The 26,390-nt window shown below is 42.6% G+C and overlaps 1 protein-coding gene across 3 annotated transcripts in view; it reads right to left on the bottom strand.

Moving 5' to 3' along the window:
- The window catches only part of drosha (drosha ribonuclease III), a 136,570-nt gene that overhangs the window by 46,031 nt on the left and 64,149 nt on the right, over positions 1-26,390 (bottom strand). For all 3 annotated transcript variants that reach the window (XM_085419187.1, XM_085419186.1, XM_085419188.1), the window contains 2 exons: positions 20,809-20,911; positions 10,567-10,637 (listed from right to left, as the gene is read on the bottom strand). In XM_085419187.1, the coding sequence (XP_085275313.1) occupies positions 10,567-10,637; positions 20,809-20,911 (174 nt within the window). The remainder of the gene's footprint in view (positions 1-10,566; positions 10,638-20,808; positions 20,912-26,390) is intronic.

Raw genomic sequence — 26,390 nt, forward strand, 5'->3', positions numbered from 1 at the left:
AGTAAGGTGGTGCTTGTAAAAAGGTGGGTTGTGATGTGGATTTGAGCAGAAGGTGAGGGGTGTTTGCGGGTGGAGTATTGGTGGGATTTAGCTTTTAGAGGAGCGTTTCCTCTGGAGACGCACACTAGCAGCGCTGGACTTTTGCCCGCCCTGCCTGTGGAGAGAAATATGTGCAAGATCAACATGTTTCCTCAACCCTACTCTGAGGTAACCACACAAGATCGAATAGTAGAGAGACCAAGGCTGAAATATACACAGTACAAAGAGAGAGAGAGAGAATAAGTCGTGGCTCTCAAGTTGTTGCCAAGGACAACGCCAGCCGGAGGCAGTTTTAGGCCTAGAGTCTAATGTTGGGTGAGTCATAGTGGTGATAGAGATGTGGAGAGGGCCTCTAAAGTACAGTATCACTCAGGTGTTTAAAAGGTTCAAGGAGATAAACCTTTAAAATGCGGTGATGGCCCACGGGGGATGGGGGGGTGGGGTTGTGTGTGGTCAGCAGCATCGAATGGGCGCCTCATCTTCTCAACGCACCCAGCTGGCAACCCATCGCCTTGAGCAGCCGATGAAAAATTCATGAAAAGTGGTCAATACGTTTGAGTAAATGCTTCCTTTTGGTTGCTTGTCCTTTTTTTCTTAGCCTGCGAGCTGGGTGGAGGAGCACTAAGTACACAGCGCCTATCAAGTCGACACTGAGCTTGCTTCCGGATGCACGCGTCGTCGGTTGTTAAAAGAACGTCGATAGCGCCGGCTAATGGATTGATTGCTTTCACACTTCTTTTGCAGGTGCACAATTTGCTTTAAAACACATAAAAGTGATTCACCTAGGCCGACGCATGTAAAGCGGCATAGGGGAAATGAGAATGAAAAGGACAAGAAGGGAGAACATGACACTTGAAATAAATAAATACATACATAAAAACAAAGGGAGAAGTGAAGTACACGAGTCGGTTCGGCTTAAGATCGAGGCTTATGATTAAAATCCATCCACAAGGCGCTCGCGATCCGCCCACATGCTGTATATAGACCCGAACAGCTAATGTTTCAATTACAGCCATTCCAAAGACAAGTCAGACAATGATTAAGCCAGCATCGAGTGGGGATTTAAGAATAACAACAACATTTCCCCCCCCCCCTACACACAAACACACTCTCTCTCCCAGTGTAAGGAAGGTATAATTACTAGGGGCACAAATCATCATGTACAGCAGCTGAATCACAACCATTTGGAGGATATAACTGCTGCTACAAACAGAAGGGGGAAAACACATGCAAACATGTTTATTCGAATGTCACTGACCTACCTGTAATGACATTTGAAAATAGAAGCAAAATAAAGGGCAATTTGGAAAAAATGCCTCTGATCTTCCTTTTGTTGGACTCAGCTTTAACCCAGTTTTCCCCAACCACGGTAACCCGTCTCTGCATCACCACCTGGATTCAACTAAGCAAACAGGCAAGCTCCATCATACGGTGATTATGTTTTAGCTAGTAGCAGGTTATTTACCACAAGAGGTCTCCCAGCGGGAGGCAACTTGTCTCCAAAGATTCGTGGTCTGACTGATGGCAATTGCATTGTGGTTAAAATCTCTTATAAAAGCAAGTCATTTTGTCATTTTGATTTAAAAATTGTGAAATTTTTGCATTTCTGGTCGGACTTTGAATGTAAGTACTTACATTTCTCTTTGATGTGAATTTCTGTATATGTAGACAGAAACAGACAGCAAACAAACAATATATCACTAACCAGCTTGACCCCAAAATCAATTTGAAGGGAGCAACTGATTAGCAGTTGCAAACCCGGTCCCTGCCTTAGAAGCAACGATTTCCTGGGCTATGAAACTGCAACTTCATTGCACATAGTTGAAGTAATTTTGGCCACGCCACGGTCTCCAACCACTATTTTCCCCAATGTGACTGTAGCATAACTGATAAATGGTATGCCGAATGTAATTGCTATAGAGTAAACGGCAAGCTGAGAGTAGGTCAGATCCTGTCTAAAATGAGTTCAACTGAATGCCATGAGAGGCGGTCTGATGAAGCAGCTTTTGAAACCATCTCTCAGGGATTTGGGGGTATGTCAAATGAAATTGGGAACCAATGCTTTAACCCACAGGGGAGTCGAGGCACAACCTCATTCTTGCACATACTCCGGCCTCACAAGCCAACCGTGAAGACTCAGCGTCACATCCCCCTTTACCCACACACACTCAAGCACACACAACCCCTGGGATTGTTGGCTGTCCATGATTGGGACATAATGGTGCTCTTCTCTGACAAGGTCCAGTGCTCGCTGACAAATTGGTCTCTAGCTACAGGCTGCCAATCAATCCATCAAAAGTAGTAGTGCAGCGGAGAGATCAATAAGAGATAGCGCCGTTGATCAATACTGATATAAAAGCAGCCCAAAGTCCAGAACAAAGGCTTCTGTCAGTGAGTGGTCAAGGTGATCTTCTAAATATGTGAACTAACGTCGATTCTTTTGGTGAAGTGTACCACGCAATTTATATTTGAGGTTAAGAGCACACCTTTTACAGTTCCTCTGAGTGTAGGCAGAACAGTGTATGTGAATAGAAAATGGCCCGTGAATGAGTGAATGCATTCATTCTCCAGGCTATTAGCAAAGCAAGGACACAGTAGAAGCATACACATTCTCATTCAAACACTGGCAATATTATGCTTAACTGGACAAACGGTTCAAATTGCACAACGAATGGAGAGGGACACTAGGGTGTCAAACAGGTAAAGAGAGCCAGAGTGAAAAGATAAATGAAGCGCACGCTTGTGGTTCATATAACCTTTGTGTTTCTTCTTTTACAAAGAAACAAACAACAAAATAGCTTGAATTTAAATTATAGGTACAAAGGAACTGTTGCTGTAAGACACTGAGGTGGCCTTAACATGGAGCGAGTTGGTCACCTGTATGATCATATAAACCCAGCACACTCTACTGGTACACAAAGAGATAGAAAAGCACCCACAGGGGAAAAAAACCACTCAGAATGAGTCACATTTAAAAATCCACTAATAAACCTAATTTACTTTTTGCAAAAACACTCATTTTGGAATACATGCCAACAAAGCGGGGGAAAGGCTTGAAAAACTCAAACTGTTTTCCATCACTGCTTGAGTGTGTTGAAGTTGAGCTTCCCTAAAACCCTTTTTGGCACTGCACCCAGAAATGAGTAAAGTAAGAAGACTGTGCCACAGTCTTCTTACTTTACTCATGCCATGTCACCACAAGTTATTAATCTCTGCGCCACAGCGGCTGTCTTTGTTGTCACAGCAACCTTTTCTCAAATTTGGCTTTTGAGTGTGTGGTGGCTTCTGTGGTGGTGTTACTAAAAACCCAACAGATTAGCTGATGGGCCACTAGTGAGATAATTTTGGTGATTTTTGTTCCTTAAAAATAGTTTGTTGAAGCAGCTAGTTATAAATATCTAAAGAAAAGTTTCATTAGTTAGTACCAGACTGGACCTCTTTTGCATTCAGAACTGCCCTAGTTCATGATGGCACAGATTCAGCAAGGTCGTAGAAACATTCCTCAGAGATTTAGCTTCATTAGCATGGCAGCATAAAAAAAATGTATCAGCTGTAAATCCATAATGACATCCCGTTCCATTGTTCAAGAAACCAGCTTGGAATGATTGGAGCTTTGTGACGTGGTGAGTCATCCAACAGAAGATGGGTACACTCGGGTTATAAAGGGATGGTTATACTCAGCAGCAATACCAAGGAAGGCTGTGGTTGTTTAAATTACATTCAGATGGTACTAAGGCAGTGGTCCCCAATCCCCGGGCCACGGAGTCGTGAGTTGTTTGGTACCGGGCCACGAGAGTCGATGATTGAGTGTGAAATTTATGGTTTTCAGGGTTTTTATCACTATTTTTTAAAATCCTTTTTATCGTTAACTCGGTTTCCCTGGGTTTGTTCCCGTGTGTTATGAATAAATCTTTTTTTTTTTTGGTACCGCTACTCATTTTATTTTGTTGTACTCGGGGCTGTACGAAGTCACTTTCAACTTTACACAGGACTGTAAGCTGTCATCTGTGAGGCGTGAGCGGTGTTTGTTTTTAACATAGTTTATGGTGGAGAATAGCTGCTGACATAATGTGGATCCGAAGGTCCATAATTGGCCTACCTGGGGTTGAAAGTCTCGGTAAATGCACGCCGTTTTGGCGGGTATACCGGCTTCCGCGAGTGTGACGTTTATTTTGAGCGATGAAAAAAATGATAAAATATAATTATATTTTTATATTTCAATATCACAATAATCTAACAATTTAGAACTACAAGTTTAAAAAGAACTAACATAAATAAAATACACTTCAGCTAAATACTTCTAATTTATTTTCCCAAACCACGCGGAGCCCACTATATGGACTAAAGAGCCGCAGGTTGCCGACCCCTGGCCTTTCCATCAGGTTGACACAGCTGACACAATCAAGACTGATGACTGATGTTCGGAATGTAATTGCTAAACAGTTAATGCAGTAGTCCAGATCCAGTCTAAAAGGAGTTTAAATGAACACTTTGAACATGGCTGTTGGTAGTGATGATGGGCATTCTGAGCCCATCTCAGAGGTTTAGGGATAATGTCAGAATAGGCAACATTTGTGGGGGGGAGAGACAGTAAATAAACCTGATTCTGTGTTATTTTTCCTCTATTGATATCAAAGTGTGGTGAAGAGTTGAAAAATTCAGATGGTTTTCATTCTCTGCCTGAGTGTGTTGAAATCAAGCTGCTCTAAAACCCTTTTTGGCACTGCACCCAGAAATGAGAAAAGAAAGGTGGTGGCTAAGCCATATCACCAAAAGTTATTATCTCCGCGCCACAGTGGCTCACTTTGTTGTCACAGCAACCTTTTCTTAAATTTGGCCTTTGAGTGTATGTGTGCATGCTTGTGTGGTGGTATTAATAAAATCCAACAGATTAGCCGATGGGCAACTAGTGAGATCATTATGGTGATTGCTCCTCAAAAGAGGTACTTCCCTCAGGACATGGCATCAACATCTTTTCCCAGCAATATTGCACTGCTGTTGAGTCCAGGTTGGGAGCAATCGAGCAGCTCCCCCTGAAGAAGATGCTTCCTGCCTCTCTGCTGATGCTTTAATAACCTCCACAGTAATGTCATTAGCAAATTAGCATCTATTGTTTCCTCCGGGCTTCTGTGTGCAATGAAGCTAGATTCCATCCTCGGCAAGAGCTCCGCTGTTTGGGAACCAGAGCCAGCAAAGGTGACGTGTTGAGAGAAAAACAAGGAGACGGAAATAACTGTTGCGCTCCAGCCATGAATGCCATACCAATTAGGGAATAACAGAGAGGGTGAAAAAAAACTGAGGATACTGTTTGTCTGACTAGGTCTTGAGGTGGAAATTACATGCATGCTTTGTTTTAGGTAGTCGGCTCTGAATTTTACCTCCGGAGTTGTGGAGCTTTTGTTTTGACTTGTCATAAGAGCGCGGGGAAACATCTGTGGGGGTAATGACATCCTGGGGTGTGAGTGGGGGGAAAGAATGGAAAGGAAAGAGAGAAAATAAAAGGGAGCGAGAGAGAGTCACCAGGCAGCATCCTTTTGTTACACAAGGAGTGCATGTGACTGATCACCCATGTGTGAATGGAATACAACACCAGCAAAAACGGTGCGATAGAAAAAAAAATGTAGAGTCCTTCCGTTTTGCACTGCATCCCTTAGTTTAGTAATATAATGTGTGAAGACCCATTTTGACGTGTTAAGCTAGAAATACAGAAGGATTCGAGTGGTTCTGCAGACTCTCCTGCCTGTCCATCTCGCCGGTCTGCCCCTCCAATTCCCCGCCCGCATACCCATCATACCACCCGGCTGGTGTTTGGCTTTCTGGTCTGTGTCCATCTGTCTCCTCTCAGCTTTGTATAACAGAGCTGCCATCAGGAGGATTCATTCAGCAGGGGGTGGGGATGGGAGTGGGGGTTGTCAAGCCATACTATTTCAATCCTCAGTCTGCATGTCTGAAAACTTTCAAACTAAAGTCGAACTTCCCTCAACTTTTACTGGGAATTTTAGTTGCATGCAAACTAATCAATATGTTTATGTTGTTGTTTTTCATGGATACAAATTGCTACGCTTTTTTTGCGCCATAAACCTTTAAGTATAGTATTTCCACAGGAAGTATGTTTTGTGCCTGCACTGTGTATTTTGTCCAAATAAAGAGAGAACATGTCACCATAGAAACCAAGAAAACAGAGCATTAAAAGAAGTGGTGGCAACGGTTGTATTTGAACCCAAAAGCATCTTGTTTTTATTTTCTTCTCTAACCGTGAGTTGGCAGATTAGAGGTTGTAACCATTTCAACTGGCATGGCAGAAAAATGGGTTTCATCTTACTGTAGAGATGAACTTATTGATCGCATTTAATTGCAAATATATTACTAGCGCCAATATTATGTAAAGCATTTCACAAACCATGATCACATCCAACACTAAACCCCATGGGGAATATGTTTATCAACAGACGCCTGGTACTTTTACCTGTCAGTATAGCACAAATTGTAGGGTTGTGTGTACTCTACTCTATCTTCTAGTGGCAAGAAGTTGTATTTCTAAAGCTAATTTTTGCTCTTTCAAACACCAGAATTATACTCACTTGTTGACCTACGTGTGGATAGCTGCAGACACTGGTCGATACAAGTAGATTTTACATTTTTCAAATGGATATATAAATAGCTAGTCCATTGCAATAAATGTCTTGCAGATGAGTCTAAAGCAGCTGTATAAAGTTGGCAGGAAGATGCCCATTTACATGTATCTAAGGAGGGTTTCCCAAATCTCCTGGTGGATACTGACGTGGTACCAGGCCAGATTAGATATATCGCTAGCATGGCCTATGTCCACCCTACAGACGGGCGGGGCTGAGATAGATTTTGGTCGCCCGACTGGAGATATCGCTAGCTCCGGGACGTCGGACTAGCGATTTTGCGAGTCCTGAATGTGATTAATACATAAGTAAAAGAAATTCCTATACACTCTTCACACAATGGTCTGCTACAACACCTACATTACTGATGCACCAAAGATCCTGAAATACTGGAACACCTTCACTTGGGGTAATAACCTCTCCCTAATCCAGATAAAACAGGCCACATCTTTTTCTGTTTGGAATGCTTTCAGACATGTTTTGTTGGATGCGCTAACAAATTGACTGAGTGATTGATTGTTTGAGTGATATATCAACTAGGTCGTATGTTGAGTGTCTGTATGGGGCCTTAGGCCTGGATTGCTTGGGTGTATCTATGGTATGAGTATACTGTATTTTATATGTATTTCTATCTTTTATATCCTATCATTATAGTTTTTAAGTATTTATCTTTTGTGATGTTGCACTGACCAGAGACATCTTTCAATTTCATTGTACCTGTGACAATGACAATAAAGAATATTCATTCATTCATTCATATTCATTCATTCATTCATTCATTCATTCATTCAAGGTGGTGGATTCAGACTCTGATAACAACATTTAGGAGAGCCTTGCATACTCGGTATACTCAAAATGATAACACTGGAGAGAGTTTAGTGTTGTCAGTGCAATGACATAAGAATTCAACTTGGTAACAACTTTTTAGAAGTTGTAAAGTTCATTTGCTAAAAACAGCCACAATATGGTGCTTTCTTCCTTGTACTGACTGTGTACAGCTCTCCAGACAGTAATGGAGCTTATTATGATGTATAACCAGCAGAAAGACCTGACAGTGTAAAGCTGTTCAGTGCTGTACAGGCACCAATGTGGAAGAGCCGATTCCTCTGTCCGAGAAGAACCAACAAACTATCCACAGAGCCCATGCTAGGTAAGCTAGCTGCATGTTGGTAGTTCTTCTGTTCTGTTCTACTGACATTACCATATACCACTCATTACTGTTTGAGAACCCTCCTTCATCTTAATGCTTCATTTATGTCTCCAACCTTGCTTATTACCCAGTCTAAAGCAAAAATAATCCTAGCTTGCTGATCTTGTCAACAACCATACTAAAACCCAGTCACAAAACTTCCCAGATGTGTAACGATCAAAAAGAAAGATGAGTACAAAGATGTATGAGGTCCAAGCAGCTGGTAAGACCACACGGAAAGATAATGTGCAATTTACATTGTACCTGAACATCATTTAAGGGTCATAGTGTTTATCTGAAAATGACAGATTTTTTTATATTCCCACTGAACTTTCAAGGTTATGCACGCAGCGTAGCAAAATCATCTTTGTGCATTTTATACTTGAAGAAAGTGACTTATAACTTTATTATTCTTATACTGACCACGCTAACTCACTTTTTGCTCATCTCCAGGAGAATCAAACATCTGAAGGGAAACTTTTAAAAAGACCAAAGAATATAGAACACACATCCCAATTTGGCCACCGTTATAGCCTCCTGTTAGAGTTTAGAATGGATTTTAAGATCTTGCTCATTAGTGAAGTGTTGAATGGTTTAGCTTCTGTGTAGTCCTTTCAGCCTCTCTGAGCTTGAATGTCCTTATTCCTCCATTAATCTTAGATCCTCTGATACAGTTCTTTGTAGTTCTTATCTTTATTAGCAAGATCAAATAGAGAATATAGATAGAGCACAATTTAAGCTATAACTATTCTGCACCTCACGTTATAATCACTGTCCACTTTGTTTGCCTTTGTTGCACAAATAGAAGGATGATCACACTGATAATTCTTTCATAAGCACAGTCAATGTTCCTCTCCCTGTGTGATACAACAAATACCAAACATAGTGTCCAAGGCCATCACTATATATGGACCAGCAGTTTTTCTCTGTAGCCCTATTTATACATCTGCATTTGGCCTCAGTCAGAAACCCTTGTGTGAATGCTTGGGTCGCTAGCAGATTGCCCCGCTTACTTGTAGTTGGCATGGGAGAAACCAAATTGTTTGCAACCCTACGTCAATTACTGCCAAGAAGCAATGAAACTTGAAAAAGTACAATGCAAACCAGAAATGGACGATGCTCACCTTCAAAATAAAAGTAGCAACTTAACATCATAACTACCATCTTTCAGAACATGCACTTTACACTATCACTCGGCAAGCAGTTGGCAAGTGTTTGCCAACGTTTCCATCTTCCACGCAAGCTACATGTGACGGCAGCAACGTGTTGGGGCCAAGGTTTTCACAGGAGGTTTTCAGTAAAGTTTATATTTCTTTACTGACTGATTAGAAACTTCCAACATTTCCCATCTGGCTGGGGATTACACATTTTTCCTAATCGACAGATGGTTGCCAGGGGGTTGGTGTCTGGTCTCTAGGCCTATGCGATTGGGGCTTTTGTACACATGTTTGTGTTTTTAAATCAGCCTTTATATCTAATGTACCCTATCCTCAGTCTGTTCCAACAAACATTCGACTGCTATTCATAAAAAGGATGTAAGAATACTTGCGTTATAGTGGTTTTTTATCCACATCCACGGACTCAAAAATATGTTTTTAAAGGGGAATGTCTTGTTCTAACAAATAAAAACCTCTGCATGAAGACAGATGAAAAGCTTGATAACTCCTGTTGATTTTCATGGCCGCAGGATGACAGCAAAACAGAACCAAAGACATTTTCAGCTTTGCAGGCAGACACAAATACTCAATAGGCAGCCTTACAGTGGAAGAAACTCACTGTAAAATTCGGCCAACTGAAGGGGGGAAGAAAAAAGAATCAAGGCCAGCTGTTCAATCAATTAAAGTGAAAAAAAAAAACTTAGTAAAAAGGTAGAGTTTGGCACAGAACACTGAATAATTGATCTCGAACCCTTAAGACAATTATGATATGTATTCACTTGATGATCATCTTCTCTGGTAACTTTTGTGGTGTGAGGTTTTAAAAGATTCAGCCCTGAAGTCTCTGATCTGGTTTCTCAAAGACTACAGGACTTGTTTGATAGAGTTCTTTGTGTCATACAGTGTGTGGGAGTCACCGACTGATTCTCAGCAAACAACCTCAATAGCCAATTAGAAGCAAGCCTGCTGCTACTTACTAGACTAGCTGCAAGTTATTTGATTGATTCAGAACATCTCTAGCCAAGATAAATGCAAAATACTGATTCATTTATTAATTATGCATGCCTGCTGAGCTCATCCACACGTACACACTTACAAACAATAGCAGGTGTCCTGCTCAGGAGTGGCGATCTGCAATATTCAACATCCTCAAGTTAATTTTTCAAGCTACATGAGCTGTTTTTCCTGCTATGGATTAATCCACATCTCATTTTTTCCTCAGTTATATTGTTTCATCTTTGTGCATATCAGCGTACACACAAAAAGCAGCTAGTCAAAAGTACAGCAGGATAAAGCGAGATTTTGTGAGATCTCAGGTTCTGGTGCTGGCAAGGCCTCAATAATATGCAATGTGTGGTATGTTGCCAAAACATGCTGTGTGTGGGTTTGAGAGAATAAAAGAGACGTCTTACACAGATCGAAATAAGAAAATCTTGTCTGCCGCTCAGCTCTGTGACTCAAAGAGAGATGCGCATACCCTTGCAAATACGCTTCCTGTGCAGCAAACCACAGTGTGGCAAAGGGCAGACACCAAATCAGAGTCAGTTACCTCAGAGTTGAAAAGCAGCCTCCCAAAGAGCTGCCGGGCCTCGTCCAAGCCTCCTTCCAAATACACGGCCCCTGAAATGAAAAACAGGAAATAAGAAACTTACTTTATTTAGAGGTGTGTGCAAACAATGTAGCTGTGCTGCAATTTGTGAACCTTACTTTGTACAACATGTGAAATGTTATTTAACATTAGTGTGAAAAAGCACGTCCTTCCACCAGTGCGGTGAAAAAACTTCTACCAAATCTGAGGCAATATCAGAGTTCTTTGCTAATGGAAAACTTAAAATTAATTGAACTCCGCAATGAGTTATAATTGCTTTTTTTAAAAGTAGGAGTGCATTTTTATTGCTTTTTCATGGTGAAATGACCTCAGGGTTCCAGTGCACATCCACCTCCCCCTTGTCAGAGAGCAGGATGAGAAGGACGAGGAGGAGGGAGGCAGAGATGGTTGCATCACCACTCCGAGATGTAACCAGCTAAGGTCAAAGAAAACTTGAATTTCTGTCATGCTGGGCCTGCCTCACATGCTTAGGCATGAACACGGACAGCATTTATAAAATGGTCTTAGCCAAGGTGACTAATTTGTTTGTGGATCCGAATTGAGAATTCTTTGCTTTTGTGAAACAGGACATGAAAAGCAAGAAATCTACCAAACTGTCAAACACGAGGACATGGCTTACACTAAACCCTGATCTTTTCTTAGCACTCAAAGCGCTTTACACAACTTGTGCATTCACCCATTCACACAAACACATTTTCAAAGTGCTTTCCAACTAACATTCACACACACTCATACTCCGATGGATGCATAGGAGAGCCAAGTATCTCCTAGTAGTATCTTGCCCTAGGATATTTGGCATGCAGACCAGGAATCGAACCACCAACCTTCCGATCAGTGCTCTACCGCCTGAGCTACAGCCAACCCCAACTACTGGTGGGTAGGGAAAATGTACATTCCCCAACTGGTTGGCGAGTGATTGCTGGAAGTTTGTAGGTAAAACTGTTTTAAAGAGATATTTGGTCTTGCACCAGAAACCTCCAGATTTCAACTGGTGCAGTTGCTTGCAGTTTCCATGGAAGATGCTGATTTGTCTTCAACATTCGGCAACTGCTGATCAAGCTGGAGTGAAAATGAAAAATGTGGCACAAACCAGAAACAGAGATTGTCCGCCTTCAAAAGAAAACATATCTTTTGAAACACGCTGGTCGCACCAGTAACGGACCACCTTTATTCTGAAAGTGAAATGTCACTATTTCGAGATTGTATTGCACTACCGTTCAGCAACCAGTTGGAAAGGTGCAAACTTTGCCAACTACAGGCGACTATTTTAGCAACAGCCAGCAACCTCTGCAACCACCCACCAACCGATTAGAAGATGCACATTTTTCCCAACAACTGGTGATTGTCAGGCAGTTACTGAGTCCACTTTTTCCCATGAACTTGCAGCAACCAGAGGTCTCACCCCCTACTGGCCATTGTGAAGAATGCAGCTTTAAAAGAGACAGGTCACCCCAAAATAAAAAGAACTTTTTTTCCTTCTGGTCTGTGTTTAGACTGTTTCGTGAGTTGCCACTTTTTAGACATTTTGGCTTTCAAATGACTTGCCTTCTCTTCAATATAGTGGAGCAGCATAGCACTTGTCTTTTGTTATTCGAAGAGCTTTGAAAAACCTAGCAAGAATGTCTCACTTCAGAAATAAGTGACTTCGTCAACGCTCACAAACCTTGTTTGAGCAATTTCAAGTAATCACAGTGCAAAAAGTATGCATCGGTTTGTGACTGAAGGCCCACAGTTGTGACACAAAAGAAAAATGAATGATCCAAATTAATGGCTAAAAGTTTACACTGCTTGGCAGCTTTCATCTACTAATAGTAAGTTTGGCAGATTGATCCCCAGCAAAGTGTCCTTGGGCAAGACAATGAATCCCGAATTCCTTTCCATCCGTTCATACATGATCCATCCATCATTCACGTAGAAATGCAGAAGTGCTTTGAGTGCTCAGTAAGAGCAGGAAAGGGTTATCTATTTGCCTCTTACTTCAGCAGACTTCAGAAAGCAACATAAAATTGCTCAATGAAGTTTTTGTGGGGTTTTTTTTCTTTTCTTAGAGTGACTGAGTCATTATTCCTGAAAGTGGACATTCCTGCTGAGTTTTTCAAATGCATTTTTGGTCTTTTAAGCACCCCAAGGTGGGTGTCATTTAGTTCCATTATATGTAATATAAGGCAGACAGACGATATCTTCAAAACTGGGCAACTCACACCAAAACAATTCTGATGAATAAACAGCACTTCATGCCACAAGAGAAATATGTTCATTTGATTTTGGAGTGAGCACTCTTTTTAAAGCAGTGCTGTGTACTTCTTGGGCTGTGAATAGACCCGACAAACACATACAGACATATGTACTTCATCTTCGAACCCCCCCCACGGACAACGTGGACAAAAGTATAATATCTTTTTTGTCACTCGCCCACAATCTTGGACATGAGTGTTGGTGCAGATGTCCGCTGAATCAAACCTGAATTGCGAGGGGGGGATAAAAACATAATAATATTCTGCACAACATGTGCATACGCCAACACACAAAAGGAACAGGACAAAGGAAGAAATTTGGTTGAAGATTGGTCCCAAAATGAGGAGATCTGCTGCCACAGCAAGCAAAGAACAAGTATTCCAAATTTCTCCCTCTATGGGAATGATACGCCACTTCTTCGGCTCATTCTGCTGCAGCAGTCAGCTTCTTTTCACAAGTCAACTCCCCTTTGTTGTTTTGCTCCTCTACTGTTTCTACTAAAATCAGTGGAACTATCATGGTGCCTTTAAGCTGCATACAACTTCAAACCATCACACTTAGGGTGGCTCATTCAATTTAGAAAGCAATAACCACCTGGCAAATTGGGTATACAATCGTGCAGCGGTTTTTATTATGTGCATAAATGAGCCAGTGGAAATGGGGCGCGGTGCGGTCGCAAGACTAAATGCGCAAACTGCTTTCATGGACGACATCAAAAACATATGAGGGATTCATCATCTGGGGAGGGGAAACTGCTTTCAGATGGCTAACAGGCCATTTACACACATACACACACAAACAGTGAAGATGCTGCCTACATAACCAAACCATAAAGAAATACAAACAAACCACCTAGCACACAAACAATCACAAATGGACTCCCACTCTATGTGCTTTTCATGCTCTTTACTTCTAAACAGAATGGGAAATTACTACCAGCCATTGCCCAAATGTTCGTAAAATTTGATTAAGCCTGCCAACTTTGTCTCACCCAGCAGCCACTTTGGCAAGTAAAACACTCAATCATTTAGACACCCTTTACTAATACAAAAATCTAGTTGAGTGCTAAACTAATGAAAGGAGCTTGTGAATTCTGGAAGACAGCAGCCACAGTGGCTATTAGACAAAAACTCGTTTCTCGCCATGCTTTGGACCGTCCTAGATGTGAAACAGAATATGCCTATAAATCAGTATCTGTAAATCTATAGCCTCTTTAAAGTCAGCACAGCAAGACATTAAAGCCCTTGCAGATGTGTATCACTGGGAAAGCCCTCTGTAATCTTGGCACGACGAAGGCGAGCGTCTCACTGAGGCCGACCGCGACAGGCTCTAGAGACAGGAGTGGTTCGCCTACAGGATGTTTTCCACTAAGCAGCAGCGCTGAGATTTGTGGTTTTACCATAATGCGGACCTCAGTTCTAGATGCTGCTACAAAGCAGATGTTACCTCTGGAAACCAGCTGTGAGAGTGCAAGAACTCCCTCTCAAGTCCAACTTCTCAATGTCTTTCAACTACTACTCATAACGCATTCATGTGTGCGAGCACCGATGCTACGGGGAGAGTGGGTGTGGCCGGGAGGCAGCTTTCTTCATGTTCTGATGACACTGCAGATTTGGAAAGTTCCCCAAATGGAGGCTTTAAAGTTGTTGAAATTCAAAGTTTTTTGCTTCTTATAAGATTTTCAAAACTTTTTCCAAGTGGAAGGAGAATGTAGGGGTAAGCGGTTAGAAACCAGGAGAGCCTCAAGGGATTTAAAAAGGTATTAAAAATCTCAAAGCAACACCTTTGGTGTCAATCAAAGGGCCCAGTGGATGAAGAAACCAAGATATGCAGTTAAGTCCACTGAGAACACACTTGACAAGGAGGCTGTCCGTGCAAAGAGTGTGCCCCAAAGCAATCCAATCAAACACGCAACTTGCCGCAATCATTAAACGGAGATGTGTGCTTCTCAGGCCACCCCGTCAGCCTGCAAACTTGAAGCTGACGCCCTGAAGACACACGGCCCACAAAAACACCCGAACAGCTCGACTGGTAATTAAATGCTAGCATCTCTCTACAGCTCATCTTGCAGTAACATCATGCCCTGGCCAAATCACTCTGCAGTCTCCGGGCTCCAGTGCATTCAACACTCAGTTGTCAGTTCTGCCTGAGAATCCAGTGCGAAATGCAGGAGGTCTACAACTATTAAACATCTCACAATAGCCATGAAAATCATAGCAAGCGTGCCCAAAGGACATTATGATTCACTTAGCTTCACAATAATAATAACACAGACGTAAGACCGAAGTTCAGCAGCATTTTACATGAATCTGAATAGAATATGAAAGTGCTATTTTCCTCCAAATCCCTTGTTAAATGTATCGAGTTTAAGCCTTTATGTTCAGATAACCAACCTGAGAAATGACTCACTATTTAAGACCTCAAAGTTCAGTTCACTAAAACGTCTTTTTCCCCAACCTGGATCACCTGTTTGCTATGTTGATAAATGACTACATAACTTATTTATTGCTCTTTATAGCCTTTGTCTTGATTTGTTAGCCTGGTTTAATTAAGAAATGTGCTTTCAAAATAAAAGTGAACAAAAGATGTAATAAAACGATGTAATAAAAGCTGAATCGTATATAAAACAGACAAATACATTCAGATCTATTCTTCTATGAGACTCCAACTGCAAGCTCTACCAGTAGGACAAGGCGTTTACAAGCCAGCCAACATGCATTACCTCTCCAGTCCTGGATATGCCCCAGAGTGTTTTCCTGGTTGAACATGCCTGAAACACCCCACCTTCGAGGGGTCCAGGAAGCATCCAAGTTATGCGCCATTTAAACTCACTCTTTTCCAGAGGAGTGGTACCTCTACTCAGAAGCCCTCATGAATGACCAACCTCTTTATCCCATCTGAGGAAAAGCTACAGACACCTTTGGGAGGAAGCTCATTTCCGCTGCTTGAATCTGTGATCTCATTCTTTCGGTTACTAGCCACAGCTTATGGCCATAGGTGAGGCTAGGAAAGTAGATCGACCAGTAAATCAACAGTTTCACCTTCACGCTCAGCTTCCTTTTTAACACTACAGACCGCTACGGCGTCTGCAGCACCAATCCCCCTGGCATTCTCCCACTCCAGTCTTTCCCCACTCATGAACCTTGATACGGGATACTTGAACTCCTCCACTTGGACCAGTAACTCCTCCCCAGCCCAGAGAAGGCAATCAAATCTTTTCTGGGTGAGAACCATGACCTCACCCAGTGTGAATTCTCATCCCAGTAGCTTTGCACTCAGCTGTAAATTGCCTCAGTGCGAGCTGGAGGTCGCCTCTCAATGCAGCAATAACGACTACATCATCAGTAAAAAGCACAGGCATGATCCCCAAGACCACCAAACAGGAAACCTTTCACCCCTTGGCTCTGCCAAGAAATACTGTCCATAAAAGTCAAGTCAAGTCAACTCAAAGTCTCCTGTAGCACATTTTAAACAACATCAGCTGGCCAAAGTCCTGTATAGGACATACAAAATATAAACTAAGTGTTGTCACTAACACTTAGCACGGTGGCACGGTGGTTAGCACTGTTGCCGCACAGCAAGAAGGTCCTGAGTTCAATTCCACCATCAGGCCGGGGTCTTTCTGTGTGGAGTTTGCATGTTCTCCCCGTGTTTGCGTGGGTTCTCTCCGGGTACTCCGGCTTCCTCCCACCGTCCAAAGACATGCAGCTTGTGGGGATAGGTTAATTGATTAATCCAAATTGTCACTAGGTGTGAATGTGCGAGTGAATGTGAGTGTGAATGGTTGTCTGTCCCTGTGTGTTAGCCCTGCGACAGACTGGCGACCTGTCCAGGGTGTACCCCGCCTCTCGCCCTATGACAGCTGGGATAGGCTCCAGCGCCCCCCGCGACCCTGAAAAGGATAAGCGGAAGCGAATGGATGGATGGATGGATGGATGGATGGTGTTGTCACTAAATCAATATTAAATATACACTAAAAACTGCCAAATAAACAAAGTAAATAAAAACAGAATTGGCGGCAAAGGCCTAAATCCTATTCCCATCAGGAACAAGCCCCCATAGCACTGAGAGACTACTAAAGACTGAAAGGCCAAACTCCTACGCACCCCAAAGTATATCTGAGAGAATAAAAAACACTCCAGTCTTCAACAACCAGGATGAAGAGGACTCTGAGCCTCCTGAATTTGAGGCATTCCCTTCACCAGCATCCTGGCATAGAGTATAATCCCTCTGAAATTGAAGCACACCTTCCAGTCTTGCGTCTGAAAATGGGGGGATCAGCACCCATTTTGCCAGTCCAGAGGCACCATCCTCAAACTCCATGCAGAGGAATGCCAAACAGGACGGTGCCACGACATGCAGGGCCACGATGAACTTAGGCCAAGTCTGCTGGAGGTTCACTAAGGGCTTTTTTATAACCATCTCTGTCCTGATACCTGATATACCGACTATGATACTTTAAATTAAAAAAAGTCATATTTTATAATGATTGTCCTTTTTTTTTTTTTAATTAAAAAGGACCAAAAATGCTTTTTTTTCTTGCCCTTTACTTCATGTACCAAGTTTGAATCCAGTGCTGTGCAGAGGATATCAGTCATGGCCAGAGAAGGCCAGCGTCTAATGAATCTCCACATTGTCACAAGTCTAATTCAGACAGCCGTGCTGACTGTACACCGTTATGTTTAGGAATGGGATTGCAATGTCTGTGGGCTTTCAGTGACCAATAAAAACCCAGAGTCAGGGGCATATGAAACACCAGTGGCTGACAGACACATTAATAACCTAGAATGAATTATTCAAAAACGCTCAGGCTCTAATCCATCAAATAATATATTAAGCTCCCTCTCAGCTCAATGGGGGATGAAGCAGCAGACGGACAGGGAAAGCAACACATTAAAGGCAAAAAAATAAACAAAAGCAAAACATAAAAATAGAATTTTTCAGCGCGGCGGTGACAAAGGCAGTCGAAGTGCATTATAACATCAGTTTCAAAAATGAGGCTCGAGCGAGGGGTGAGATGGAGAGACAAAAGAGGGCGCGCATGAAACCAACTCCACCGCTGCTACCATCGCGGCAATTAACAAAAGGAGCAGTTCTCACTCAATGAATACACCGGGCGCATTGTGTATGAATCTGATATTCAGCAAGTGAGAGATAATCCTTTCTCTGCGTTCTTTTAATAGGAAGAGCTTAGAGAGGGGGCCTCACAAAGGTTCACCATCTGTATCCCCCATGGCTGCTGGCAGCGTATAATCCACAGATCAACTGTACAAGGAAATTAGGGCCATAAAACAGAGTGGGGCCTCTTTTCTTCTTCTCGCAATTCTTTTCAAACAGTTTGGTAGGAAGGAAGCGGCGAGGCTTATCAGCGAAGAGGACCTGAGAGGGAAACGGGAGGGCAACAGGCGTGCAGAGTTTCTATGAATAAGCAGTGGGAGAAAGTGGTTTCTAAAGACGAAGAGGTAAAGTGGGCAAGAGCAAAAGTACTGAAGGAGAGGGTGAGAGCGAGTGGTTGGGGGCGGTGATGGGGGGGCGGTGTACAGAATGGGAGGTGCGCAGGCCAAAAGAGCCCAAATGAGAATGGCCCACTCCGGCAGAAGTTAATGACGAGGGATCAGAAAAGCAAGATTTCCATTCAACACTTTGAATTATTCAGGGTTGCAGGGCAGCTATTTGCATTGCAGATGCCTTTGCTTTCCATTCCTCCACTGCTCTCCCTCCATTCGTCCTCTCTCCAGCTCTCTCCCTTCCCTTTCTCTCTCTGTCTCGAGCAAGAGAATGGCCCTGCCTCAGGGTTAGGAGATAGACACATTCTCAGCTCTGCGGAGAGAAAGCTTTGCCCATGCAAAGCAGGAGATTATCTGCCATTTCCAACACAGCCCAGGTTCAATGGTCACTGTGGCAGAGAAACAAATAAAACAAAGGTCAGAAAACATGCATAGTAAGCCGTTAAAGCTATCTGCCAGGGCCCTGGAAATATTATGAGCATGTCATATTCCATCAGAGCTTTCAAAAGGAGCGTGCGTGGAAAGAGGCCCATTTGAATTCGACGCATGAGCGCGCCGACGGGGAAAGAAAAAAAAAAATGTTAAAAAGGGAGGGAAAAAAGAAAAATAAAAAAAAAACATTATGGCAACTTCAGACAACGAGGCAGCGACACATCTGCAAGTGCACGTCTGTTGATGTGGCGCCTGCTGCTTTTGAGAAAGTGGTGGTTTGACGTCTCTGTCAGAGGGAGCGGCGTGCGCAAGGATGAAATGACAGTGCTCACGTGCCCCTCGTACCATCCTACGGCACGTGCGAGCGATCCGAGTTTGTCTTGTAAGGAGAAAGAAGTGCTCTGTTCAGTGAGGGAGAGAGAGTGCTGTGGGGCTGCAGGGTGAGGATGGAAGAGGAGGAGGAAGAGGAGGAGAGGGGGAGATGACAGAGTGACAGCATGACTCATCATCTTCGTGGCACATCTTTCACCTAATAACACCCAAACTCTAGATCGTAGAGGGAGGGGGGCAGAGAAAGATGGAGAAACGCAAAAGGATATAAAGACTAAGTCAGAGACGGGGGAGGGTGGAGACAGATCGACGGCTCGACAACAAGGTCTTAAAGGAGGCGTTTGAGTAAGAAAAAAAACAACCCTGAAATGAAGATGACAAAAGCCTCGGTGAAAGAAGAGGAGCAACATCAGACGGCATTCTCGATGCAAACGACTTTGAAAGCCTCATTTTTTGTGGTTTTTTTGTGTACGTGTGCATGTTGCGCCCCTCAGCGAGTGTGTCTGCGGTGAGCGGGAAGACGAGAGAGGGGTGGGCGATATTTTTGAGTTAGCAACCCAAAAACCCATCACCACAGGGTGCTCTCTGACAGCAAGTTTTCTCACCGGTTCCTTTACAGCACGAACCCTGTTTATTCATCACTTTTCTAAAGATGAAACTGGAGGACAGAAGGTGGGGGGAGAGGCTGAGAGAGACGGGAGGCATCCGGTGTCGCGGCCCTGCTGCCTTGCTCGGATGTGCGCGGCGATGAGGCGGCGACAGCCACGGGACAGAATAGATTATGACTTTGTCTCTGCCGATAATGAAGCCGTTACAAGCACGGAGCGGCGGGCCCAGCGAAGAGGCCGCGGCGCTAGTCAGCACTTTCCCCCCGTCGCTCTCCTGTTTTCCGTGAGAGGGAGGGAAGCGAAGAAGATCTCTTTAAAGTCACCCACTTTCTGTATCTATCATCAGGGGAGCGCAGAGATGGCTGAACTGGTTCAATCAAGATGGTGATAAGATGGGGAAAGCTGCCGACTCTGCAGCTCTCCAGGAGTGAGGCTTAGCTTAGCGCTGCCCATGGGGTAGGATGAAGAGAGAGAGAGAGGGAGATGGGTCCCCACCAAGAGATTTTTTATTATATGTGTGTGGTTTCCAGCACAGGGTCCTAATCACTGCACAAACCCTATAAACGGAGCAGCTGGAGAGACGAATGGCGAGCTTGTGTATGTGTTTGGTGCGGGCAAAGGAGAGCAGCTCTCTGGGGATAGCATGTCCAGCCAGAGGTCAAACCGCATCTCCAGAGATCAATAAAAGCTGCGTAATGTTTCCAGAGCCTAATGGGAGATCCACTGCAGCTATTTATACCGTTTAACACGCACAAAAAACAAAAGAGGAAATACATTATTATGAAAAGGTTCAGTTTCATTCAAAGCATTTGAATTAAACACATTTATGCATTAAAGCGTTTTCAGTATGCGCTGATGCAAAGTCCACTAAAACTCGACTATTAAATCCCCTTACTAATGCGTGTGTTGTGTTTACACAGGCGGAGAGAAAGTATTTGTTTTCCGTATATGGAAATCTACCCTTTTAGGAATAGATTTACATATTTAGTTGACTCGAAATGCATTCCTCTGTTTTGTTCTCCTGCCCGACCATCATCCCCCCTTCTCTCTTGATCTCAGGGGAATCTCACCCATCAGAGCCTCAAAGCAGTTGGCCATGGCGTGCCGCAAGTCCGACTCCCTGCACAGATCCGGTCCGTGAGCGTAGAGCATGAAGCGATCCAGCTCCAGTTTCTGCAAATGAACAAATGCATTCACGTTAGCTCGCTGTCAACAGCACCTCACTAATAACCACGTAAAAAATGATGACCTGTTTCGTTTCTTTTTTTTTTTTTTTTTTTTTGCATTCCGCACTTTCACAGGCTTTTATGTAAGAGTCCAAAAACTCAGGGGAAATGAAAAAGATTGCATGCCCTTGCTGGAAAAGGTTCTACTTCATGGCACTGACAGATGTGCTCATGTGCTGTCCAGCTGTGGCATGAAGCACTAAGCCGGCACAGGAGGAGAATGTTCACACGTGTGCATACAGGCAGACGCACGCTCACACGCACGCTAGATAATCCCAAGATAAAACGTGAAATCGCACTGTGGTGACCTTCATTCACTCTGAAAAGTAGTTCTTTTAGTAGGCGCTACTTTCTTTACAAAAGCATACATCAGTACAGCAAAATTGTACCACAGAGAAATGGCCTTTGAGCAGCAGCTTCCATTCATATAAAGAATTGATGCTCAGAATCATCGTACTGACTTTAAACAAGTCACTGGGATTTATAAAACTCTCCCTGGAACATATGTCCATGTCCTAATTTTTAATAGGATATTAGTGCACGCAAGGTAAATACAGTCAAGTCGCTAATGAGGAAAAGCCAAAAGCTGCAGTTTCTCCAACGGCCTTTGGAGGCTCCAAACGTGAGCTGAAGTTGTGCTTTTTACCCCAATAAGCAACAAGAAACAGCAACAAGTAGTTTCATGTAACAAGTTTGAGGTCAGATTTCTTAGTTATGAGACCAAACTTGTATGTATTTATAAGAGCAGTTAAAAAATAAATAAATAAAAGATAACAGAACATAAATTAAATAGTTGCTCAACTGGCTCCTGATCCATCCAGTTCACAGATCACTGTAATGCCTGAATTATGCTTCAGTGAGACATCGATGTTGTACGGTGTAACCAAACACTCCTTTAAAACCCTACAGTGGAACCTGACGTGCACCTGCCGAGAAATGTAAATACACGTTGAGTTAATGTAGCCCGCAACAATTCGAATGGCGTGGAAGGGTGAGGGGTAATGTTAAGAGGCGTTTCTGAGTCAGGGCGTAGATTCACTGCAGAAGTCTAAATAAGCTCAATGTATAAAGTGCAAAAACAAAGTGATATGTTTTCTGGTCTCTGGTTGGCTGTACTGCTTAAACTAATGAAAATGTACTCGCACGTACCGAGTCTGCTGGACGGTTACAGTGTGAATGGAGTTTTTACTACCAAACTTCAGCTACCACAGTAGCGTTTCCTGGGAGTCATGGATGGACAGACTGAGGCCTCACATTGGCATAAGTGGTTCTTTGGCTTAATCATCTTAGAACATCAAGATCATCTTAAAGCTACACTTATCAAAAGACATGAGCATGGCTACACTTAAGCCAATGTGGAACTGCCAAAAACCTTACTTTGGAGCCATTTGCGGCTCCACAAACTCCACAGACCCCCGACATGTTCAAGATATGAGCTTCTCAAGCCAATTAATGTCCAGTTTTTACCCACAATAACCAAGAAGTATCAGTAAAATGTCAAGTTTTTTAGTGTTGTATAATTAACACATAATCAAAACAATTTAAAAATGTATATTTTCATCAAATGTGGAAGTGCAAAACAATACAGTTCCTCTAATGTCCTCTTGAGGCTTCAAAAGCGATCAATCCCCATAGACGCCATGTTAAAAGGTCTAACTTTATATATGCTTTTTACAAAGCATGCTTACATTCTAGTATACCTTATAGTTTTGGTCTCAAATGGCTTTTTTAAACAAGTGCATGCAGGATGAATTTTCTTTTATAACTCATCCATTTGGATGAGTTATAAAAGTTTAAAATTACAGCAGTGGTCACTTTCCTTGACATGCAGATGCTACCACAGGTAAGGCTTAACCTTAGTTAATTTAAGTCACTGGTCTGAGCCACTGGATCACTGTTTGGTATTAATGGCCTTTAAAGCGGTTATCAAACAGAGAGCGATGGTTGAAGTGCTGTTAATTATCTTCCAGGAATTCTGTGCTCCAATTTTAGTTGGCAATTTATCGGTATTTCCCCTGGTACTAATTAGCAGATATCTCCGTGTATGTGACAAACCCGGGACAGTCTGTTTGCAGCTTGATAACCAAGTTTGCTAGCATTGACCTGATGATATCCGCACTTCTGTTGTGTTTTCTTAACCCTCTGGGCTTGTTCAAAATCACTACCCCTTTCAACTTGTTCGTGGCCAAAAGTGGCCACCAAAAGATTAGGTCTATGTAATTTTTATTATTTTTATGTTTTTTTGCCATTTTTTCTGCATAAAACTTTTAACTAACTTCAATTCTTTTCATAAATATAAAATAGTTATTACTTTTTAAATTTTTAACCCTTTAAACACCAGTTTGTTTGTCCACTTTTAAAACACGTCTTAAAACTCATTTTTACTCTTTGGCTTATGACACAGTCTGACCCTGATTTTATTGTTTTAATCTAATGTGCTGATTTTATTGTTTTAAATGTTTTTATATATATATATATTACTTATCTTATATTATTATTACTATTTTTCTCATTTTTTGGTCAAAATGGTCAAAAAAAAAAATGGTCAAAAACAAAAATCACACATGGTATGTTAGTGGCCAGAAAGGCCATTTAATGACCAAATAACCACTGAAATGACCAATGAAATGATCAAAATGTATATTCCAGTGTGTGCTTCTGTGTGCATCCTCATTAGCAGCAAGATGTGCTAACCACAGTAGAGTGGTTTTTGTAGGCACACTTTCTACACCTGGTGCGAGGGGCTGCTGTTCCAATCCTGGAGGTGCTCCTTTTGCACCTGTATCTCATTTTGTTGGTGGGGTGTGGGTTCAGAGTACTGTATCTTGAGATCAATGGCAGAAGTGGCTGAGAATTAAGGAGAAGGGTGTCTTACAGTTGTTGAGGTCACCAGCATGTGTCCCAGCTCTCCCAGGATCACTCTTCATTTGTAGATTGTAGAGGACTCCCCCACTTCAGTGAAGTTGTTTCTGGCGGGACAAAGGCATCATCATCACCTCTGCCAAGGTGCCCGAAGGAAAGACGTTGTCCTCAGAGCTCCTCCGTCAGTTGGAGTCTGAACCCCATGCCTTTTTTTACTTCCTGATAACTTCCAGTGTTGTCATCCAACATGCTATGTATTGCTTTATTCTGGTGTAGGCTTTATCTCCACTTCATCTACAATCCTCCAATCCTCACACCTTTGCCTCCCGTGCAGGTTTGTAAGGGTGCACAGCAGCTAAAAGATCTCCTTTGTTATAACAAAGTCAAAAGTAGATCTCAGGCTGCTAATGCAGGAAACTGCATACAGGGTGAGCCCTGGTTTGACACCAGTGGGTACTGGATTGTAGAGCAGTCTCTCTTCAGTGGTGGGACCCACATGGTTTTCCTTTCATGAGGGATCCACTCAGTCACCGGCTCCTCGGTCTCAGAAAATGCTCCTATGTTCTTTTCCATCAGCTGCTCGGCCTCCACCTCCATGCCCCCCAACCCCAATCCTCCCCCAAAGAAGAGGATTCAGGCACTGGCTAGTACTCATCATCAGTGGTGATGCAGTCAGCCTCTTTGGAGATTGTCCCCTCATCTTCTGGAGAGGAGGTTTCTTCATCTTGGGCAGATGTCTTTTCTTCAAGGACAGATGACTGCTGCTGTCCTTGCTCTCTGACCAGATCATACAGACAGTGCTTGAAGCAGTGATGACCTTCTTGCCATATAGCCAGAATAAATGATCTGGAAGCTGTTAGGCTTACTTACAGCAGTAGCTCTGTCTGCACCTGCATAAACTCCAGGACACGTTTACAAACAGTGTTTGTTGTTGTTTGAGCTCCAGCTGCAGGTTTGAACTCTGCAAAATGTCCTGTGATTGGGTTTTTTTTTTGTTTTTGTTTCTAGAGTTTATATTTTTGGTATGGTATCTTTTTATGAAAAATACAAGAGTAAAAGTGCTTTTAACATGTGCTTCAAAGCAAAGTTTGACTGGGAACCTCAAAGCTCAATAGCCTGCATCCACAGAAATGCACTGCAGCCTATATAATGTTTGATGCGTCATTATTTATTCCAGTCTATCTTGCAAATACATGTTTGTGCTGCAATGTCATGCACAAACATAAACTATTAGATCCTTAAGATCAAACCTATGTCAAAATTGTTTCATTATTTTGGTCCATTGGAGTGTGGTAGGCCATCGAAAGCCGCTACTAGAAACTAGGAATATTACATGAAATCGCTTGCTTGGCCAAAAATGGGTAAATGATGTAATTTGATAAAAAACACTAAAAACTATAACTTTCATGTGTTGACTTTAGAATGAAAGCAATTTTACCTAAATCGCATGATATAGTACTGTCAGTAACAAGGAATCAACAAAGGTGGTTATAATGGGTTTCAATTGGCCAAAAATGGCCACGATATAGTCAAGAGGAACAATTTGGTGTATAGTGAATATTATTGATATTATTAAGGAGCTGATGTTGAAAATGAAAAAATCTGACAAAAATACACACCTTTGTGAAGTTTCATTCCATTTGCATTAACAGAACAAAAATGAAGTAGCCACAAATGGCCAGGATAGAACCCAGAGGGTTAATTAAATGTTCACATCTGTTTTCTTTTGGTTGGTAGTAAAAAATAAGCAAAAACTCAGAACTTCACTAACAGGTGACTGCATGCAGTAATTTCTAACTAAATGCAGTTACTGTTAAAATCTGTTAAAAAGGGTTTGGTTGATTAAAGCGATCCATGCTTACATCACTGATGCAGGCCCGTAAAGTTGTAAAATTTCAAATGTGTACTAATAAACATCAAACAGAGTTTTTCGGTCTAACAACAAAGCACATCGCAGATAATAATCTGCATAGGTTGCAATTCAGTGCTGTGATGTGTGAGACTGTGGGTCAGGCAAACTTTCTGCAAACTATTTCTATGAACCAAGTCGAAAGTAGCCCAACTTGACTCTTCTGGCAGCGCACTACAGACAACAAAAAACAGTCAGGGTGCTATTTAATTACGGCTGATAACTGTTGGTGGTATCCCACCCCCGGTGATTGCACACACAAATTAAATCACAATTCATAAATACTCCAACTAAGAGGGAACCCGCTCTGACTTTTAAGCCTTCCAAGTGAAGTGGCGGATTGTGCGTTGCTCGCTCAAGATATTTTTTGAAAGATAATTGCGAGTGTTCTTGAGCAGACGGCTTTAGAGGAGCCTGGTAAACAACTTGGCAACGTTGAACACTGTATCACACTCACTTTACCGCGAGCGGCAAATTGAAACAAGCCAAACTCCTACACAGCACTAATGCAGATTCGGGCGGCTGCATCTTTGTATTCAGCAGGGAGCAACATGAAAGATTGAAGTTTTTAATTGCTTTCTCCACATCACGGGACGATTATTGTTGTGTTCTTTACAAACGTGCCAGTGAGTACAGCTTGGCTCTACGACGCTGC

Source organism: Rhamphochromis longiceps, linkage group LG9 (genome assembly GCF_057381845.1).
Source record: "Rhamphochromis longiceps isolate RC_006_pf linkage group LG9, R_longiceps_female_GT1.1, whole genome shotgun sequence".
Taxonomy (NCBI): domain Eukaryota; kingdom Metazoa; phylum Chordata; class Actinopteri; order Cichliformes; family Cichlidae; genus Rhamphochromis; species Rhamphochromis longiceps.